The following is a 19,993-nucleotide window of genomic DNA, read 5'->3' on the forward strand; positions in this document are numbered from 1 at the left end:
CAAACCTAGACAGCATCTTAAAAAGTAGAGACATCACCTTGCCAACAAAGGTCCGTATAGTTAAAGCTATGGTTTTCCCAGTAGTGATGTATGGAAGTGAGAGCTGGACCATAAAGAAGGCTGATCGCCGAAGAATTGATGCTTTTGAATTATGGTGCTGGAGGAGACTCTTGAGAGTCCCATGGACTGCAAGAAGATCAAACCTATCCATTCTTAAGGAAATCAGCCCTGAGTGCTCACTGAAAGGACAGATCGTGAAGCTGAGTCTCCAATACTTTGGCCACCTCATGAGAAGAGAAGACTCCCTGGGAAAGACCCCGATGTTGGGAAAGATGGAGGGCACAAGGAGAAGGGGATGACAGAGGACGAGATGGTTGGATAGTGTTCTCGAAGCTACCAGCATGAGTTTGACCAAATTGTGGGAGGCAGTGGAAGACAGAAGTGCCTGGCGTGCTGTGGTCCATGGGGTCACGAAGAGTCGGACACGACTAAACGACTAAACAACAACAAATCACTGTGGCATTTCCCACATGCCTTAAGAAATATGGATTAAATATCTGAAGTCTGATCCATAGACCATAGTTCTTAAACATGCCACTATCCCTTTCTGCCCTCAGCAAATCTCTAAGGTGCACAAGGCTGCTGGAGAACATGTCCAGTCAGATGAGCAGCGATTTGATTATGGGGTTGTGTCCAGATGTATGTGACCTTTGTGGCAAGCTTGCAGGGAAAGAGCACTCACTGTGGAGGGGGTCAAACAACTCATTCATACAAAGAATGCATGAGGGGGGTCACAGGGCTATGTGGGTTACACCTCCCCCTCCCCTGCTGGTGTGTCCAAAAGGTGGCCTGCCCCACCACTCAAGTCTTCTATACATGTGAAAAGAGAGTGACTCAGAATTCCCACTCATCTGAGGTAGTTCTATCTGTGTACACACTATGTGTAGTGATTCTTTAAATGCCTGCCATTTGTCCAGCCAGTGATGGCTGCAGGCTGGTGGACAGGACCCTGCTTTCTCCCTCAGAGCTTGAGGGTTTTACTTTTGAATGACTCTTAATGTATTGTGCCTTACATACAGACTTCTCTTCAAGATCCATCTCTGGGAGACCAGCTTAACCTGTTTCTGCAAAAGCTGGCCATGGAGATTGATTGACTGATTCCTATGATAGCACTGCCATTTCTTTCATTCACCCTTCAGTTTTCTTTTTTAAAAAAAACCCCAAAATGAATAGAAAAAATAAAAAAGGAATTGATTGTTTTTATTCAGATTGGGCTCTGAATAAACATTCAAGTGACCGGACATAGTTAAGCTACAGTTTTTGAAAAAAATATTTAAAAGGCAGGCTGCCTGCCCGAAATGGGGAAGGGGTCAAAATGGAGTAGTGAATCAGAACTGAATTCACTGGTAAATGCATGTCGAAAGGGTTGGTTCAAGCCATGTGGAAACGAGCAGCTTGCCCTGATTTTGAAGTATGTCTGCACACAGCCTGGGTTCCCCATACTTAAGAGAACTTTCTACCTACATATATTTCATGCGACCTCTGCCACCACAATGGGGAAACTCAGGAGTCAGTATTTGCTCAAGGTGATGCATTTTTGACGTAGGGTGCAATTTTCATGCGGGGACTCTTTCTAAACAAGTGACTTCCTACGTGGAATAGCCCTGCAGGAGAATTAATCTGCACCAGACAGTTCATATCTGGATCAGACGCAAGACAAAACAAAGAGATAAGTGTTTGGCTGGTGATGTTCTCATCCGAAACCTCAGAAGAGGCGTAATGTTTAGAATTCCGGAGTGAGGAATCTGTGGCTCTCTAGAGTTGGAGTGCAACATTATTTGGAGGGCCACATGTTCCCCATCCCTGAGTTAAATTGACATGATGGGTCAGGGCCATGTAGGCTCCCAGTGTGTTTTGACAGAGCAGCATGTTCACTAAAATGAGGGTGGAGGTAGTGGCGGAACTTCATGCTTTGGCACCGGGGGTAGGGTGGAGAGCAGACGGGGGTGGGGCTGACGTGTGTCCCGGGCAGGGAGGCAGCCGCGATGGCACCCTGCCGTGATTTCACTGCCAGGGGCGGGGCGCTCCCCCCCCACACTCCTCTTCCTCTGCCAGTGGGTGGAGGACACTGCTGGATGGGTGTAAATTATCATCAGTGGGCAAAAGAGGGGGGAAAGGAGGGGCACTCACACACTTGCCTGTAGACTACTGATCAGAAGGAAGCAAAGAATGAGAGGGCAATACCTCCTAACTCAACCTCAGCACTCAAAATGAAGGCTGGATAGGATGAGAGAGAAGCTCTTGCTTCTTTAGGAAGGCCTACTTAAGTTTGTAGAACTATCATGGTTGTGGCACTTGTGGCTAGAAGCTGGAGCAGGAATAGGTGATGGTCAGGGCTGGCTCAAGACATTTTGCTGCCTGAGGCAGAGGACCAGCTGGTGCCCTCCCCCAACTGACCAACCAGTCAGTCAGTCAGTCATTTTATTCATATTCCACCTTTCCAAGGTTAAAACCATGCTCAAGGTGGCTTACAATTTATTTTAAAAATGACATAACTACAAATGTAATACAAGTAATCCTAAATAATAAACAAAATGTCAAGAAGTTCACAACCAAACTGAACAATTTACACATAAATCATAAGCTACAAAATGCAAGATACAAGAAGGTAACAACAGGAAAAAAAACCAACAAAACCCCCTAAACTATGCCCCAGCTCCAAGGCACATACAGAAGCCAATTGGAGTGGCATTTGAAATTTACTCCAATAATGATGAACAGGATCTTCCACTGTACTTGAGGGCAGCAGGCTAGCAGGATGGGCCACATGGTACACACAGCTCTGCCCACTCCCTGTACCTCAGTATCTGCCGCCTGAGGCAGTTGCCTCTCTGCCTCATTGCAGGGCTGGCTCTGGTGAGGGTTGCTGTAGGTGTGTGAAGTAGAGGTGGTGGTGGTAGGGAGCTTATGACAAACTCGGGGACGTGTTTGCTAAGTCCAGGAGCAGCAGCAACAGGCGAAATGGATACATTTCAGGGATCCCGGTAATAGATACTGCTTAAGCAGTAGATATATTTTTCATTACGGTGTGGGTTGGATAGCTGAAAGTAAAGACCTTCGGTTGCATTTACTCTAAGTGACATCAGGAGTTGTGGAAATAACGAGTGCTACTTCTTATACCCAAAGAGTTATTTCTTCCATCAACAATATTGAAATTTGTTCCAGAAAGTTTGGAATTTCCAAACAGGCATGACAAGGTTTGGAGTCCCGTGTTCTGAATCTGTCTCTTGCTGTGTCAGTCCTCCTTTTGAGAACCTCGCTCCTTGATAGGGATTTCCAGGGAACAAAGGTGTGGTGAGAAGAGGCTTGCCTAGGGAACAAAGATGAGTGTGTTTTAAGCAGATGTTTGTCTGCCTTGCAGTGTTTAATTTAGGAGGTGAAATCAACATCTGATGATTGCCGGTGATAGGTGCATATTCTAGGATTAAAAACAACAACACTCATTTAAGAGAAGAGTTAAGGCATTTATGAATTCACTCAGGCACCAAAAAGCATGGAAACAGTAAGTTAAGGCAACAGCCTTAGCTTCTCTGCCATGGAATTGGTAAAAACCTATGTATTACCTTAGCCTTTGCCAACCCAATGCCTTCCAGATGTTTTGGATGGTGACTGGCTGAAGTTGATGGGAGCTGCAGTCTAAAACATAGGTAGGCACAGTCTGATCTACAGTATATGCTGTGCCCATTTACAACTTAGCGTCTGTGCACACAAATTTTATCTTGGTTTTTCAGCCCAAATCCTCTATTTATATCGGTTGGGAGAACTCTGAAGCTGGGAAGCTGGTCTTTAGTTAGATATATAGTTTTACATTCTAAGGGTTGTATCCAATGAAATCAATGTGCAAGCAGAACAGATTTGGTAAACACAATGAAATTCCTCCCCCCCACCCCCCCACCCCCCCACCCCGGACTGTCAGCTCCCTAAATCTGTTCTGGTTCTTCCCTCCAACTCTCCAGTGCAGATTTGGAGGAGAGGAGAGAAGTTCCAGTGCACTTGCAGAAGTCATTCCACGCATGTAATGATTTAGTTGGATATAACCCTAAACTTTTGATTTGCTTACCTTAAGCTGCAAAGTACAAACTGTACATGTTGAACTGAAAGTAAAACCTGCAGAGTAGCTATCAAAACTGATCAGGATATCAGACTTGCACTTTTGCTTTGCTCTTCTTCTGAATTCTAAAGACTTACAAAGCAATCCAAAGTGGGTGGGAGAGAGAAGATCAAAGGTGAAGGAACCGCTGGGCTTCTGCCAGCAGAGTGGAAGGGGTGGGGGCTGTGATCTAAGCCCCAGGAGTGCAGTCTAATGGAGTTGTGGCACCTTTTCTCTTGATATATACACACACATGCACACATCTGCTGGAACACGTAATAATCAAAGTTTCATAGCAACACACCACACACAGGAATAAGCAGGAGCATGCCATGGGTAGGCATTTGCAAGGGTATGCCATACGCAGGCATGCACAAACAGATGCAGTAGCCCATTGCACAAGCAGCCCACCACTTTTGAACATGCACAGCAGCACAATGTCGCATGCAGAGCAGCTAGAAATGCACACTGCTCCAACCTGTTCCCTCTGGCAGCAACCCTTTTCCTTGGGGAAGCAGGTTCAACCAGAGGAACTTCAGTCTGCCCAACAGATCCATTTTGTCATACTTGCCCTTAGTTAAATTGTTTATTTAAAATGGGAACTTTGAACTGTCATAACTTTAGGAATACTTAACAGACTTTCACCAAAACAGCAATTTGGTTTTCTCGCTTACGTGAAAGGGGAAATTTCTAGGTATGTTTTGAGAAAAGGGGTGTGCAAAAACAGGACACAATTAAACTGCTATCACACATTGGCATTCTTAGATTTCCAGTGCCAGATTTCCTCCTGATAAGATAATTTGTCTTCATTCTGTTGAATAGCATTTTCTGGTTTTATGATGAAAGAATGCAGAAAAAGAACCTCACCTTAAACTATAGAGCCACGGGATTGGTAATTAATATTCTCTTACATACGCTGACAAGTTGTTGCTGATTGGACTCTCCCCCTCAGGGGTGTGTCTGATTTTCTGGGCATGCTCTGAGGCTGCCAGCCCACATCCTGCTGTGGAACTACTCCTTTGTCACTTTCCTCTGTCACCCCTGCCCCCGAGCACACCTGTTCCTGCGGTGATTGTGAGAAGGGAACTCCGGTTCTCCTTCTGTCTCCTCCTCATGCTGCACCCTTTGCCCCTTTGGGCTTTGTCTCACCTTGAGTCTGAGAACGACCATCTGCTTTGCAGCAGCAGTCAGATGCACGGCCCATTGTCCCAGGCTCCTCAGTCGGTGGGGAAACAATGCGACCCTGCCCCTAACCCTTCATGCCTGTCACCATCTCAAAGCAGTACTGAAGCCGATTTGTCGCCTGGCTTCCGCCCCGGAGCCAGACAGGAAGCTGAAGGCCTTGTGTGGGAATGAAAGGAGCAGCCAGGAGAAGGTTTCTGCCTTACGGTTTGCAGCTGTTCCTCCGTCTTCAGCTGCACAGGAGCAAGGGGGAGCAGGCTGCCTGTCTTCTGGGCCCACAGGGCCTTGGAATAGTGCTGGAAGCATTGGGTGGGGGAAGCAGTGTCCTTTGCTGAGGCAGGAGTTGTGAGCTGGGGGACAACTGCGGGTGGGAGAATAAAAGGGACAGAGAGAACTGAGATACAGATCAGGCACCTTTGTGGCTCTCACACAGAAACACACACCCTTCTGCCACCACAGACTGTTCATTCCCTCTCCTGCTGTCCCGGATCTGCCACTCTGCTGTTGTGCTTAGTTCTGAGGTCGCTTAGTGTGAACAGTATTGTAGTAATAGCAGAGTTAGGCAGGAAGCACTAGAAAATCTTTTCTGGGAGCATCCAGCTGTTGGCTGTCTGGATGGCCTGTTTGCCCACAGGTTTGCGAGAGCTCTGTGGGAAAGCCATGACCTGACAAAAGGTATTGCCCTAATCCAGATTTGGGGATTTTCCTAAGCATATCCTGTCGCCATAGCGCATGGCCCAGTGTCCCCTGTGAGCAACCCTCGCTTTCTGTGTGTTTGCCCTGCTGCAGGTGCTGCCCACCTCCAACCAGTCAGTGCAGACGTGCTGCTTGCTGTGCCACCGGGAGCGTAAAGATTGGGGAGGGCCATCCCACAATGGGCTGATATCTCCGGGGGAGCGGCTGCCTCCGGATTTTGTACCGACGCTGGTGCAGAACCTGTTGGGAGAGATGCCGCTGTGGATCTGCCAGAGCTGCAGGCAGAGCGTGGAAGAGGAAGAAAGGAGGGCAGTCCAGGAGCAGGCGCTGGCGGTAAGCATTTAACCCCACCAGAATGCACGCCATCACTCACTCTGGGACAGATGTTGTTGGGTCAAGGAGGGTTAACTGCTGTGAAGCCAGCAGTCTACATAAAAGGCCTTCCTGGATTGGTCAAGCTGCACTGCACACCCTTGACCACTGTCGGATGGCTGTGTTATGTTCTGGGACCCTAACTGCTCCCAGCTCTAGGCTGTGTAACTTGCCAGCTTTGGCTTGAGTGAATGCATTGCCTACAACAACAGGGCCTTGACTCTTTTCTTTCTTGTCACTGTCATCATTTGCGGTGGTGGGAAAGGGAATGAGAGTAGAGGTAAGACTAGACAAGCCTGTCTCCTCACCGAGAGTCTGCGTCCTCCTGGGCAAGTGCCATGGTGGGTCCAGGACAAGAATTGGTTGGAGCAAAGGTTAGTCCAATGTTACTATTCCTCACAGATCAGCCATGAGCTTACCCTCCCAAGCAGACGTGTTGCATTGGTTTTGTGGTCTGAGCCGCCCGTTCTCTTCCCAGGTCTCGCTGTCGCATACGGCCTGCAAGTCACAGTCCTGCGGGGCAGGCTCCCACTCCTCTTCGTCTTCGTCATCTTCATCCTCGTGCCACGGGAACTCGGGAGACTGGGACCCCAGCTCCTTCCTGTCTGCACACAAGCTCTCGGGGCTCTGGAACTCCCAGCATGCCAATGGGGCAGCTCAAGGGAGCTCCCTGGGCGGAACACCTGTTGTACCAGGTAAGTTCATCTTGCCCCTGGGCCAGTGATGCTCTTCTCCCTTCGAGATGCGGGGTTCTCCCCACAGCTTCTTCATGGAGGCTATGCCAGTAGTCATTGGGAGGGGGCGTGGCAATTGCTGAACTGTGTGAGGAAGTGCTAGCATCTGGCAACCTATATCAATGCATTTTGTCAGAGAAGGGATGACCATGCACAAGCCTGTCTTGCTCTTCTCCTGAGGGAGAGTAATTCTTTACATGAAGGTCCCTGCTTACTGAGGTCTTCCCACCAGAGGCCTTTTGCAACCCAGATGCGGTGCCACAAGTGGGGAGGTGAGTGAGGGGCCTGGAGAGCAGCCAGCTCCATCTCTGACTCCATTTCAGGTGACAAGCACCCCGGCCTCCCTCCGGAGTGTGCCAGCCAGGCCCCTGCTGTGGGAGGTGGGCTCAAAGCCTGCCCTTACAGCCACGCGCTCTCCCCAGCTCCCAGCGGCACCCCAGGCTCGCCTCTGCCTACCTCACTCGACTTCTGCAAAACTCTTCCCAAGCAGTTCAAGAGCATGTGCCGGAGACCCACCCCGCCAGGTCTGTATGGGCGGGGCCTGGGGAAGGCCAGCTGACCACATCCGCAGGGCAAAAAGTGGGCTCACTACTGTGGAATCCTGCCTCCTCTCGGGGCCAGCCCCTTAGGGCCCATCCTTGGGCTGAGTGAGACCTTAGCACAACCCCAAAGGGCAAGGGTTGCCCCCCTTTCCCCTTCTGAGAGCTGTGGGTTTAAAATGTTAAACATGTCATATGTGTGGCCAAACACCCTATCATGTTTTGAGGAAACATGTTATGTTGCAAGCCCTGGTATGTTGGAAAGTACCACAGCTACAGGGAAGCTTCTAGCTGAGAATATGATCACCAGGTTGGGTTGGCTTGAGCGGCATGCCTGGGTGTATGGCCACAGAGCCTTGGAGGTATTATGGGAGGGGCAGTACTTCTGGGCAAGAACCTTGTGGTGCAGAGGTCCCCATGGTGGGGAAGCTTAGCACCCGTGGAATGTCTTGCCCCTTGTAGTAGTGTGTGAAAAGTCTGCTGTCCAGGATTGGACCTAATAGCTCTCCCTTTTCCATCTGGCTGCAGGAGAGGCCTTCCACTCCTCGGAGCACCACCGGCATGTGGACCTCACTGCTCCACCCAACAGCCCCACAGGCCTCCCCTCGCAGCCGCCGGCACTCCTCCCGACAAAGCAGATGCCTGCCCACCCTGGGCCCTTCAGCTCCCCTCCTCACGTCCACCTGAGCTCCTCACCGCAGGCGGCCCCCTTCCCTGCGCCAGCCCTCAGTCCACACACACCGGTGCCCAAGCCAGGAGCAGACTCCCCTCCCACTGGATCTTGCAAGAGCCCACACCTGCCAACTGCCAATGTGCCACTGCTGAAGATACCGCCTCCCGTAGGCTGCACTCATCCATGCAACGGCCATTGCAGCGGCTCCTTGGGTCCTCCAACTGCCTCGCATCAACTGCCCAGCACCAACAGGTGAGTGGAGCCCTGGGCATAGGGTTGCTGATAGGAATGTGCTCAGTACCTTCCTGGGGTAATTTGCCACTTGGCTGAAGTCATGCTTGCTGCCATTGGCTGTAGAATATGTGGCATTCATTTTAGGATTGCAGCCTAAGGACGATTATCTCTGCTCAGTGTGAGTGAACCATTTGAAACTCCAGGCAGGTGGATAGACTAGGGGTACCTCTACAGTGTCACTATTTTGCTGGGGGGGGGGGTTAAGTGCATACCAGAACTGCAGGATGGCACAATTAAAGTTGATTAAAGCTTTCTGTTAGTCTTGCCCAAGGTTTCTCAAACTTGGGTCCCCGGCTGTTGTTGGTCTACGACTCCCATCATCACTAGCTAGCAGGACCATTGGCCAGGGATGATGGGAGTTGTAGTCCAACAACAGCTGGGGTCCCAAATTTGGGAAATCCTGGACTAGTTAGTGTAGTAGATCCACCTTCAAAAAAGTGGACATTTTGCACCTTGGAAATGACAGGAAAATGTATGAGATGGAGGAGTGATTATTGGGAGGATGTGTAGGCATCCTGCAAACAAATTCAGGATGAATGCAGGACAATTTCTCGTTGTCATGTAACTGCTCTACAAACAAATAACGATGAGCCTAATTGCCCTGTATACTTCGTGCAAGCAAATGAAGGTGAATGCTGAATTAACAGGACTTCTGGAGAAGCCATCTTTTCACCTGTGTTGTCTAGGCAGCTGAATGGGCAACTTGGTCTTCTTTCCCTGCTCTGTTCTCTCCAGCTCCCAAAGGAGGCTTGTGTTCAATCCTGTCCTAAAAAATTGAAACCAGAGGCAGTCTGTGACTTCTGTGCCTGAGGGGATTGCTGTTACAGTAGGGATGGCTTGAGCATTTGCTCGTCTAGATTTAGTGATGCTTACCACGAACCATTTGGAGAGAGGGCCTGTCCAACCTGCTGGGACCAATGCATGAGGCAGGGGGGTTTTTTTTTAGCTCTTAGAAGTGCCAGCTCTGGATAATGTTATTTGGGGCATAGCTATCCCGCCATTGTTGGAGCTTCACTTGCTCTGTTAAGAGGTCAGTGCTGGCATAACATTTTTCTTTCCGTAAAAAAATATAAATGAAAAAAGTTACACTAGAATGCAAACTCCATGTAGTTTTGGAAGAAAACAGCTGTGAATGAGAGCGGGCAGGAATCTCTCCCACTCGTGGATCTATCCTACAGAGTCCACAAACCTTTTGTATTCCATCAAACTTTTTTCATGAATATTTTGCCATGAAGGAAAAAGTTATTTCAGAACCTGTTGTTAAGTGTTGCAAAGTAATATTATTGGCCTTCACTGAAGACGGGGGTGCTGGAGCGCTGCAGGGTTTGATCCCCATTTTCCATTGTGTTTGCCATTTTTTAGCCATATTATAGCCTCTTTTTAATTCTTAGCCCTGCAGCATTTCAGCATCAGAACTGGTCTAATTTCTGTGTTGATGCTGCACTTTCAAAGCCTTCTGCTTTCTCAGGCTTAACCCCCCCCTCGCAGCACCCCCCACCCCCCCACCCGAGTTCAATCTTCAGGCCTCTGCAGGGTTGAGGAGATAATGAAGCATTTTGTTTTGTTTGCTTCAATCATTTGTGTTGCATGTTTTCATGCAAGTGTCCAAGATGGCTCACAACAATAAATAAATAAGCCCTCATCAAACAAAAAAATAAGCAAACAGTAAAAAACAACACTAGTCTGGTATCTAAACGGAAACAAGAACTGGTGTCAAATATTTCATTATTGCAACCAGATTTTTTTAAATTTTTATTTCACAGAATGTATTTCACTTGATCGTAAGAAAAAACCTTAAAAAATAGAAGTTACTTATAAATGGAAGCGAACATGAGGCCCACAGATTGGCTGAATAAGGTTTAGAACACGTTGTACATGGTTAAATGGACTCACCTAGTATAATCCCAAGAAGGAAAAAAAAAAGTTGCTTAATACAATAAATTTGGAATTCCAAACTATACATTTTCAGGAGAATATATCCAGTGATAGTTCTGGGGGTTTTTTGTGTTGTTGTTTTTTATGTAATATTGAAACCTGCTTATTACTGGGGGCTGAGTAATTTTACATATACTATATATGTATGATACACAACCTACATAGGTATAGACTCAGTAAACAGCTTTAAAACCTCCCCCCCCCCCCAAAAAAAAAGGCAAACTGCAGAAACATTCATAATCTGTCAGTGGAGGCCCAGGGAAGAGAAGATTGCTTTCATTCCAATGCCAGGTGAAAGCCCGTTTGGGGAGTGAACTCCAAAGATGGGGTGTTCCAACAACAGAAAGTCTCCTTTCTCTAACAGTCTACCTGCCTGGTCCTCTTGAAGGCAGTGACATATAGAACAGGGTCTGTACAGATGAACTCGGTCAGGCATTTTGCTCACAGACCACCTAGGGCTTTGTAGATCAAAACCAGCGCTTTGAATTGAGCTTGGAGGCCAGTTCAGCCCATCTGCCTGGCCTGCCTCTCACCTGCCTGTTCTTCCTTCCTCTTGCAGGGATCCTTCCTGCAAAGGTCACAAGTTCCCCAACGGTACAAGCTGCCACGCACCACAGTCCTGCGAGGCAGACGAGGGGCTTGGCGAGGACGAGGACAGCAGCTCCGAGCGCAGCTCCTGCACCTCGTCCTCCACAACCCAGAAAGATGGAAAGTTCTGCGACTGCTGCTACTGTGAGTTCTTCGGCCACAACGCGGTAAGTGGAATAGAGTCAGCAGCATCCATGACCTTCACTCCCAGACTTGTTTCTATGTGGGCGGCTTGGAAAAACACCATGTTGACAATACACGCATGGCATGCATCATTGCTCATCTCTCTTGGCCTTGGTAGCCTTGAGATTAGCTTCTCTCTCCACCCCCAAACCCCAGTATTCTAGCCTTGGACTTCCACACAGTTCTCTCAACCCTGTCATTTCCTCTCATTCCTGTCCTGAGCTGCTGAAGTAAAGCCCTGCTGTTGCATCTTGCACTCAGCTGTTCCAGCTTTGGGGCCTCTGTAGTGTCAGTGGTTACGTGGATGGAACTAGCTGTGGATCTCAGCTCAGCCTTGGGCCTATCAGAGGGGAGAGAGAGCAGGAAAGCACATGGTTTCTGTCAGTGGCAGTTGTAGATCAGTAACCATCTCCTGCACCCGCAGCAGACCAATAGCCCAACTCTGTCCGCAGCCTCCGGCCGCCCCCACGAGCCGGAACTATGCCGAGATCCGGGAGAAGCTGCGCTCCCGGCTGACCAAGAGAAAAGAGGAGCTCCCTCAAAAGCTGGGGCACAGCAGCAGCTCGGGAGAGCCGGCGGTCGATCACCGGGACGTGGATGAGCTCCTGGACTACATCAACAGCACAGAGCCGAAGCCCCTGAACAGTGCCAAGGCTGCCAAGCGTGCACGTCACAAGCAGAAGAAGAAGGTGGGCTGGGTGTGCGTGCGTGGATGAGTGTGCAAAAGAGAGCGTACGCTGGCCCACAGCTTCTTGGAGATTGAATGTGAAGGGGAAGAGGGTAAGGATCATTTCAGAATCCTGATAGAATGAGTCCATCGATTAGGGGGAACAGTTTAAATCTTGGCCCTAGCTAGGGATGGAAATGGGATAGAACTTGCTTAGAAACTAATCTGATTTTTTTATAGTATGTCCTTTCTTCATAGAAGTGGGGCAGTTATGCCTCAGTCCCCAGTTGTGTATGCCTTTGGGTGGGCAGATGACTGTAGATAAAAGAGTTAAACAGAAAGGAGGATGAACTATTTGACAAATATCTGTCACTTCCCCATGTCGACTTTTGACATATTTTCATAATTGATACAGACGCCAAAATGCATAGTGGCATAATAAGATCACAAGGTGTTTTCTTTCTTTCTTTCTTTCTTTCTTTCTTTCTTTCTTTCTTTCTTTCTTTCTTTCTTTCTTTCTTGCAAATAGATACTTCAGTTTCAACCTTATCTAAGTATTGCTAATGAGTGTTGTGAGTACCTCTGGGCCTGATCTGAGCCATATGAAACAGGGCTCTCCCTCCAGTATATCCACACGTGAACATGCTAAGCAGCTAGCTTGGGTTCTTTTGTGAAGGGATTCATTCTGAAGCTTGTCTATGCTACAGGGGGATTCCTGAACATATGAAACTGTGTTTTGCAGAATCAGACCACTGGTCCACCTAGCCCTGCAGTCACTGCTCTGACTTGCAATGGTTTTCCAAAGTTTTATGCTGATGTCTTTCCCATCCTTGTTAACTTTTTAAATAGACATTTCAGGAACATTCTGCATGCACAGCCTGTGCTGTGTATGCTACAAGAACACTTCATTGATGTTCACTCGAAGGGTGCCGACTTGGCTGTTAACCTGTATGAACACTCCTTGACTACTTAGTATGTTTCAGTAATGCTGTTTTGCCTGGCATTTCACGTTATTCACAAGTTGCTATGTATCTGCAAGGAACTCAGTTTCCCTACTACCTTTGCAAACAGGAGATGTGATCTCTTTCACAGAGAGATGAAAGAGGTGAATTTAAGCTCTCTCTCCTCAGATTCTCTTTTTTTATATTTTTTTATATATAATATTTATTCAAAGTTTAAGGTTTCAAAAAGAAAAAAAAAACCAATACAAAATATAAAAAAGGATACAACAGTAACAGAAAAGGAAGAAAAAGAAGGTATAAAAATACATTCAATTAAAAAATTTTTTTACAAAAAAGAACAGATTAAACCTTTACATAGCTTTCTTCCTTTACTTATTTCCTTGACCTCCTCACACCTGCCAATTTTGTATTCTAATTCAAATCGTTTTTTCAGCAAATCCTTTCAACCTTATTTTCAGTTAAGTAATTTAATTTAAAATAATATAGTTTAACGTCCTCTCTTTCATCACTTTCATCAACTCCTTTTTACTTAAACCTTTATCTCATATCTACCAAAACTACCTAATTTTCTTTTTCCAACACCTTTCTAACAGTCCTTAATTTTACAATATTTTTGAAGATATACTTTAAATTTTTTTCCACTCTTCTTCCACCGACTCTTCTCCTTGGTCCCGGATTCTGCCAGTCATCTCAGCCATCTCTCCTCAGATTCTCATGCACTTTTTATCATGCCTGATTCTTATTCACACACACACACACGAGTGTAAACTAGTCAGAAGTTGAAGTGAATTAAGGTTGTTTATACAATTGTTGTTGTTATATCACATGATATTCCACCTTTTCCTCCAAGGAGCTCAAGGTGGCATGTACGTGGTCCTCCCCCCTCCTCATTTAACCCCCACAACACCCCTGTGAGGGAGGTTAGGCTGAGAGAAGCCAATGACTGGCCCAAGGTCACCACCCAGCGAGAGCTTCATGGCCGAGTGGGGATTTGAACCCTGGTCTCTCCCAGATCCTAACCATCATGCCACACTGGCTCTCTCACACTGGGTTATTGACTGAGGATGCCTGGTCAGTGAAATGGGCCCCTTCAGTCTTTCTCTCTTGTGTTCCTCAGTTGCTGCTGAGCTGGGGGAGGCAGCGTGAAAGTGTAACTGTGTTTCTCTGCTTGCAACCTTCCTGCCCCACACCCACCCCAAATGCTCCAGCGCCACATGAACTAAGTTTAGGGCCTGAGGTGTAGCAACCTTTCTGCAGCTTGTACACACAGGGAAATGGCTGTGGGAAATGGCTGGCAGCGCATCTGTTCCTTAAGGTTTGTTACCATAGCACAGGCTTTGTGTATGCCAGTTCCCAGTGCCAATTCCCAAGTGCACGGTGGTTTGCTGTAGTCCCCATGCAGCTGCATAGAAGTAGTTACTGTCAGCAGCTGAGAAGCAGGGGACTCTTCATCCAGCCAGCCGGAGTTTGGCTGCCATCCTCACCACAGTCCCTCTTCTCGGTTGCCAGTAGGAATACTAGAACGACTCGAGTTCATGTTGCTAACTTCTGGACTTTCAGGAGAAAGAGAAGGCCCAGCTGGAGGCGGAGGCCCAGAAGCGAGTGGACCGGACCCCGCCTACGGGTCAGGACCAGGAGCTGGCTGAAGAGAAGCTTCTGGAGTGGCCCCAGCTAGAACTGGAGCGAGTGAACAATTTCCTGAGCAGCCGACTGCAGGAGATCAAGAACACCATCAAGGACTCCATCCGTGCCAGCTTCAATGTCTACGACCTCAACCTGGACGTCAACGACTTCCCAAAGAAGGCAGCCGTGCTGGAGCAGAAGAACCTGCTCTCCCACCTCAACGGCTCCTCGGAGCTGCAGGAGATCGACCTCGACCTGTCTCCGCTTAGCCTGGGCACGCCACACAACCACACGTTGCTGCGGAGCGAGGTGGCCTCCCGATGGGTAGAGAGCCCAGGCGAGGTGCCGCCCCCGCCGCCCCCAGCTTGTGAGAACGGCGTGGTGAAGCGACTCAACGCCGTCCCCAACCTCTCGCGCATGATCTGGGTCCAGTCCCCCAAGCCAACAGACTCTCCCCTGGAGAGTGGGGCCGGCCACGAGTCCAAGGAGGCGGCCCCGGGCAGAGGAGTGGAGCCGCAGGAGCAAGCCCCCACCACCGGGAAGCAGAGGAAGGGCAAGAGGCAGAACTGCCCGGCCAAGAAAGGGGAGGCTCTCGCTTTGAGCAGTGAGGCTTCCGGCTCCAAGGGGGTGGGGCAGAAGAACCCCCTGAAGGGTACGGCTCCCGAAGCCCCGAGAGGAAGCAGCGTGGAGCATGGCGATGGGGCCAGAGGGCTGCGGCAGGGGCAGGGCTGGGGTTGCGGCGGCTCTAAGGTGGACAAAGAGAAGAGTGCGGAGGGCAGGAGCCGGAGAGGGGAAGGCAGAACCGACCAGGCAGAGCAGGAGCCTGTTTCCTTGGGGACTGGCGAGCGGCATCTGCCCCATACAACTGCGCCAGATGACTTGCCCCAGCCAAAGGGCAAAGGCAAGAAGAGTAGGAACAAAATGGAGAAAGCGAGCCCTTCCATTGGTGAGTATGTGGAAGGCTTTCCCTGTATTTGGGCTGTTATTTCTGCTCTCTGGCTTTTTCACAAAAATAGAGAGTTGGAAGGGATCACAAGGGTCCATCAGTTGCAATGCAGGGATCTTTTGCCCGATGTGGGGTTCGAACCCACAACCCTGAGATTGAGTCTCCTGCTCTACTGACTGAGCTATCCCAGCTTCTGATTAAGATTGGGGTGGGCCCCTTATGCACTCAGGACGTTGGCGCTTCTGAGGCCCATTATATACTGGTGAGGCCCACCAAGTGCATGACAGCTGCCGGTCCTGTTATGAAGGCTAGTGAGAGGGCAGGTACTAGCGTACATCCTGAGGGCATGCATAACAGCCTAGAATCTGGGTATGTTTTGGACGAACACTTTAAAAAACTGCAAAAGTACCAGGGAGACTACCCCATCTGCATTATACATTCAAAGTAGTATCACACCACTTTAAACAGTCAAAGAATTCTGGGAAGTGTAGTTTAAGGGTTCTGACAGTTGTTAGGAGAATTCTCCTCATAGAATTACACTTCCCAGAGAGGCTGAACAATCAGTGCCTCTTGTGGAGATTGTAGGTCTGTGCAGGGAATAGAGGTTTCCTAACAACTCTCAACACCCATAACAAGCTACAGTTCTCAGGATTTTTGTGGGGAAGCGACGGCTATTTAAAGTGCTGTGATACTGCTTTAAATGAATAGTGCAGATGGGGCCCCATACAGTATCCTGAGTGTGAGCTATGCACATTTTCTGGACCAATCTGGATTTTTAAAAAGAATTTGGAATATTGCGGGCAAGAGTTGATGTTGTGAAGGTGCAGGAGAGACATTGCTGTTAAAACAGCTGTATGTAGGGCTAAGGTTTAATGGGGGTAAGGTGAGACAGCTTTTGTGGCCTGCTCAGCTCCCTAAGGCCCAGCTCAAAACTGTGTGTATTTTCAGACTTCTCCCTGCAATTATGAGAGCATGTTGGCACTGATTGAAACTGAGATTCTCATAAAGCCAGGCTCAGAAGTGTGGAATTTTGCATACCCTTTAACTGCACTTTCCTATGTTCCCACTGAAATTTATTTTTATCCCACCAGTGCTTGCTGTACATCACAAACTTTGGGTAGTCACACTCTGTCACACCTCTCGCTTTCTCTGCTTTGGGCCAGTGGTTGTGGACTTGGGCACCTTGAGCATCACTGCAGGGGAGTCTCCTGGCTTGGGCAGCTAGTGATGTTTGAGTGGTGTGAGGCATGTGCCTGGTTTGGAAGGGAAGGAGGAGATCCCTGTCGCTGACTATGAGCAGCTCTCGGGTCCAGCTAACTCATTCTTCTTTTTCACTGTTGTGATTTGTTAGATGATGTGTTCCTGCCCAAAGACTTAGATGGTGTGGAAATGGATGAGACTGACAGAGAAGTGGAATACTTCAAGAGGTAAGACTTGGTCCCGATAAACTGTGGAGTCCTGGGATCAGGGCCTTGCAGACGAGAAATAAATCAATGCCATACATCAGGGATGTGGAACCTCGGATCTGGGAACTAAATGCAGATACTTCCTTGGGGTACTCGCCAGACCACACACACCCTCTCCCGGGGCAACATCCCTCCCTGCTCCCTCCCTGAGTGTTTTTGCCTTGCTGGAATGTGCCTTGAACACTGATAGTTCCTCTTGCTTGCCTGCATGGAGGAAGGAGAGAGGTGTGTGCATGTGTGTAGAAATCGTACAGGGGCAAATGTCACCTCTGTTGCTTTCTCCACTTTTGCCTCTGGCACTACCCGCATTTAGTACGTGATGCCCAGAAGGTTGCCCGGAAGGGAACGAGGCCCTTGAGCTGAAGATGGTTCCCCATTTCAACCACATATGGATGAGACTAGCGCAGGCAGTCTTTCTATTTCTTCCCCATCATTCACAAATTTCCAGAGGTGTCTTGATGTAAATACAACATGGGCCCTGCAGTGTCACATCATTTGATGTTGTAGTGAGAAGAGGTGCCATCCACCAGCATGTCAGAGAGGACGAGTCCTGACTCAGTGTATTATGGGGAGGAGGGTACTGGGCAGGCTGTTCTCATGGCAGTGATCAAGGCCAAGTTTATCTATGTGAGAGAATGGGATCATCATTTCCACTACACTCTTTCAGAGTCTTGAGAGATGTGCCACCTCAGCATTTCAACCTACTATTTAGGCAGGGCTAGCAACCTTTATAAGTCAAGCTGTTGCTTAATTAATATTTCCATTAAATTGAAATTCCATGCATATCAACGGATGGTGGTAAAAGGCATTTTGAGCCATTTGGGTGTCCATGGATAAAGCTGGATCCAAAAGCACCCATAAGCTGTAAAGTTAATTCTTTAGGGGGAATTTCAGCCCCATCCCAGAGAAATTGAAGACCATCTCCATGAGCATATCCTCTGCTAACAGCAGTTTGGTTTTGTTGGATTGAACTTCAGTTTGTTGGCCCTCAGTGGACTCCTTACTGACTCCAGAAACCTGTTCTGGATATCCAGTGCATCTGGATTAGATGAAAAACAGAAGGAGAGCTGAAGTCACCTCACTCCAAGCTACGCCTGTGGTTTAACACATGTGGGACAAGTTCCCTACAGCACCCCAGAGTACAAGTGCCATGTAGCAGCAGTCTGCAAGTACCACCTATTGTCAGAGAGAGCCATCAAAGCATGATAGTCCAGGAAAATCTGAAGATGTGGTTCTGCCCACCAGCTCAAGCCCAGGAGAAGGAGATTGAAAACTGACTGCTGCCTGGGAAAAGCATCTTAGGTCCAGAGAGAATTTCTTCAGGAGTGGTCTCCCATATCCTTTCTTCAAGGAGACCAGAGTCACATCTTCTCTGAGCTTCCTATATCAAGTTGTTCATTCCTCTTTGGCTAAAAGGAATAACCAAATTCACCCATACCCTTTTTGATGAGCTACCTGCCCTATAGTCCCTAAAAATCTTGGCTTCTATGCTGCAAACAGCACACACTTCGTATCTTCTTCCTCAGCTTTGTCCAGCATCCCTGCCTATGTTGCCTGTCTCTGCCAGTAGGACCTGTCCTATCTTTGTGTTGTCCTGCAACATACTTTCCAAAGTATTTTCATCACAGAAGTGGTGCCGCCTGGTGCCATTGTGCTGTTAGCCCTTTGCCCCTTAAAATCATTAGGATGTTTGTGGACATTCCTTGTTGAACAATCTGAGCAACTCCATGAGGGAGTAGGGGGAAGTTCACAGGAGACAGGCAGCTATATTATATGTGTGAATAAAACAAGGGTCCCGCAGCCCCATCATTTCCTCTCACTAGTTGTTTTTTTTCTGTACTTGCAGGTTTTGCCTGGACTCAGCCAAGCAGACCCGGCAGAAAGTGGCTGTGAACTGGACCAATTTCACCCTGAAGAAAACCACTTCGAGTGCAGCTCAGTGAGGTGTGCGGTGCACCCCTGGTATAGGTGCAGGGCCCCACACCTCGCCTCCCCTCCCCCAAACCCATAGACAGACACTTGGCCTCACCATCCCTTGCTCTTTCCCCCTCCCCCCTCCCCCTGGGGCTTCTATTCCTAGCCTATAGGCAAGGCCTGGACAGCCCTTGCGTCCCTCACCTCGTAAGTGTTCGACGTTCGGGGAGATGCTGACTGAGCCGCCCCGAGCCCAGGGGCAGTCTTGATCGGCCAAGGCCCAGCGTGGCACAGGGACCAGGCTGCACCCAATAAAGGACTTTTTAATTTTTTATTTTATTTAAAAAACCCAACTTTTCTGTTGTTTGTTCTGGCTTTTCTGGTCCCTAGGGGAGGTGGGCAGGGCTCCGCTGGTGGTGGTGGGCGACCGCAGCAACCCAGCTACACTCGGCGCTCAAATTGCACTCACGGCTGGTTGGGATCAGGGCACCCGGCGCACATGGAGCAGTCCTAGGGGTCTCAGTCTCCAGTCTGACAACCCTGCCATCTCCTTGCACGGTTTACAGTGGCAGAGCTCACTGGTGGAAGACGCAGCTCTCTTCAGTCTCCTGGAAACTGCATGGGTCATTCAATCCTTGGCTGTGCCACCCCACTTCTCAGGGAATGTTCTCTCGGCCGAAATGCCATCCTGCGGCAGCATTGTCTTAAGGAGCCTCCTGTCAGCGGAAAGGCTGCCATGCCTTCTCAAGCAGGCAGCCTCTGCCACAGGGACAGCCAGCGTTTTCCTTTGCTTTCATAACAGTTGAGTTCAAGTCCAAGAATGGTAGATGTGCTCTGTGGGAGTTTATGGCCCTTCAGCTTTCCTGTGCAGATATCACTTCCATGTAGGTGGCTCCATTGACACCGACCATGTATGACGAGCGCACTCCTGTCTGTTTCACCATGATTGCTCCCAGCAGGACACCCCCAGTTTGGCTGCAGGCTCCTGCAACAAAATAAACATGTTTGTGCTCCTCACACATGGCCACGGATGTGTTATTTCCTACAGGGAAGTGATATCCACATGGGA

At 48.7% G+C, this 19,993-nt stretch overlaps 1 protein-coding gene across 3 annotated transcripts in view; it reads left to right on the forward strand.

Annotated features, from left to right (window-relative positions):
- The window catches only part of FAM193B (family with sequence similarity 193 member B), a 33,088-nt gene extending 13,811 nt beyond the window's left edge, over positions 1–19,277 (forward strand). The window contains exons 2-10 of one of the 3 annotated variants that reach the window (XM_082213364.1): positions 6,122–6,361; positions 6,879–7,095; positions 7,458–7,658; positions 8,202–8,598; positions 11,135–11,330; positions 11,799–12,035; positions 14,536–15,544; positions 16,896–16,971; positions 18,857–19,277. In XM_082213364.1, the coding sequence (XP_082069490.1) occupies positions 6,122–6,361; positions 6,879–7,095; positions 7,458–7,658; positions 8,202–8,598; positions 11,135–11,330; positions 11,799–12,035; positions 14,536–15,544; positions 16,896–16,971; positions 18,857–18,953 (2,670 nt within the window). In that variant the 3' untranslated portion in view covers positions 18,954–19,277. The other 2 variants (XM_082213366.1, XM_082213365.1) reach the window with 2 other exon arrangements.
- The last annotated feature ends 716 nt before the right edge of the window (positions 19,278–19,993 follow it).

Source organism: Podarcis vaucheri, assembly GCF_965113315.1.
Source record: "Podarcis vaucheri genome assembly, chromosome: 2".
Lineage (NCBI taxonomy): Eukaryota > Metazoa > Chordata > Lepidosauria > Squamata > Lacertidae > Podarcis > Podarcis vaucheri.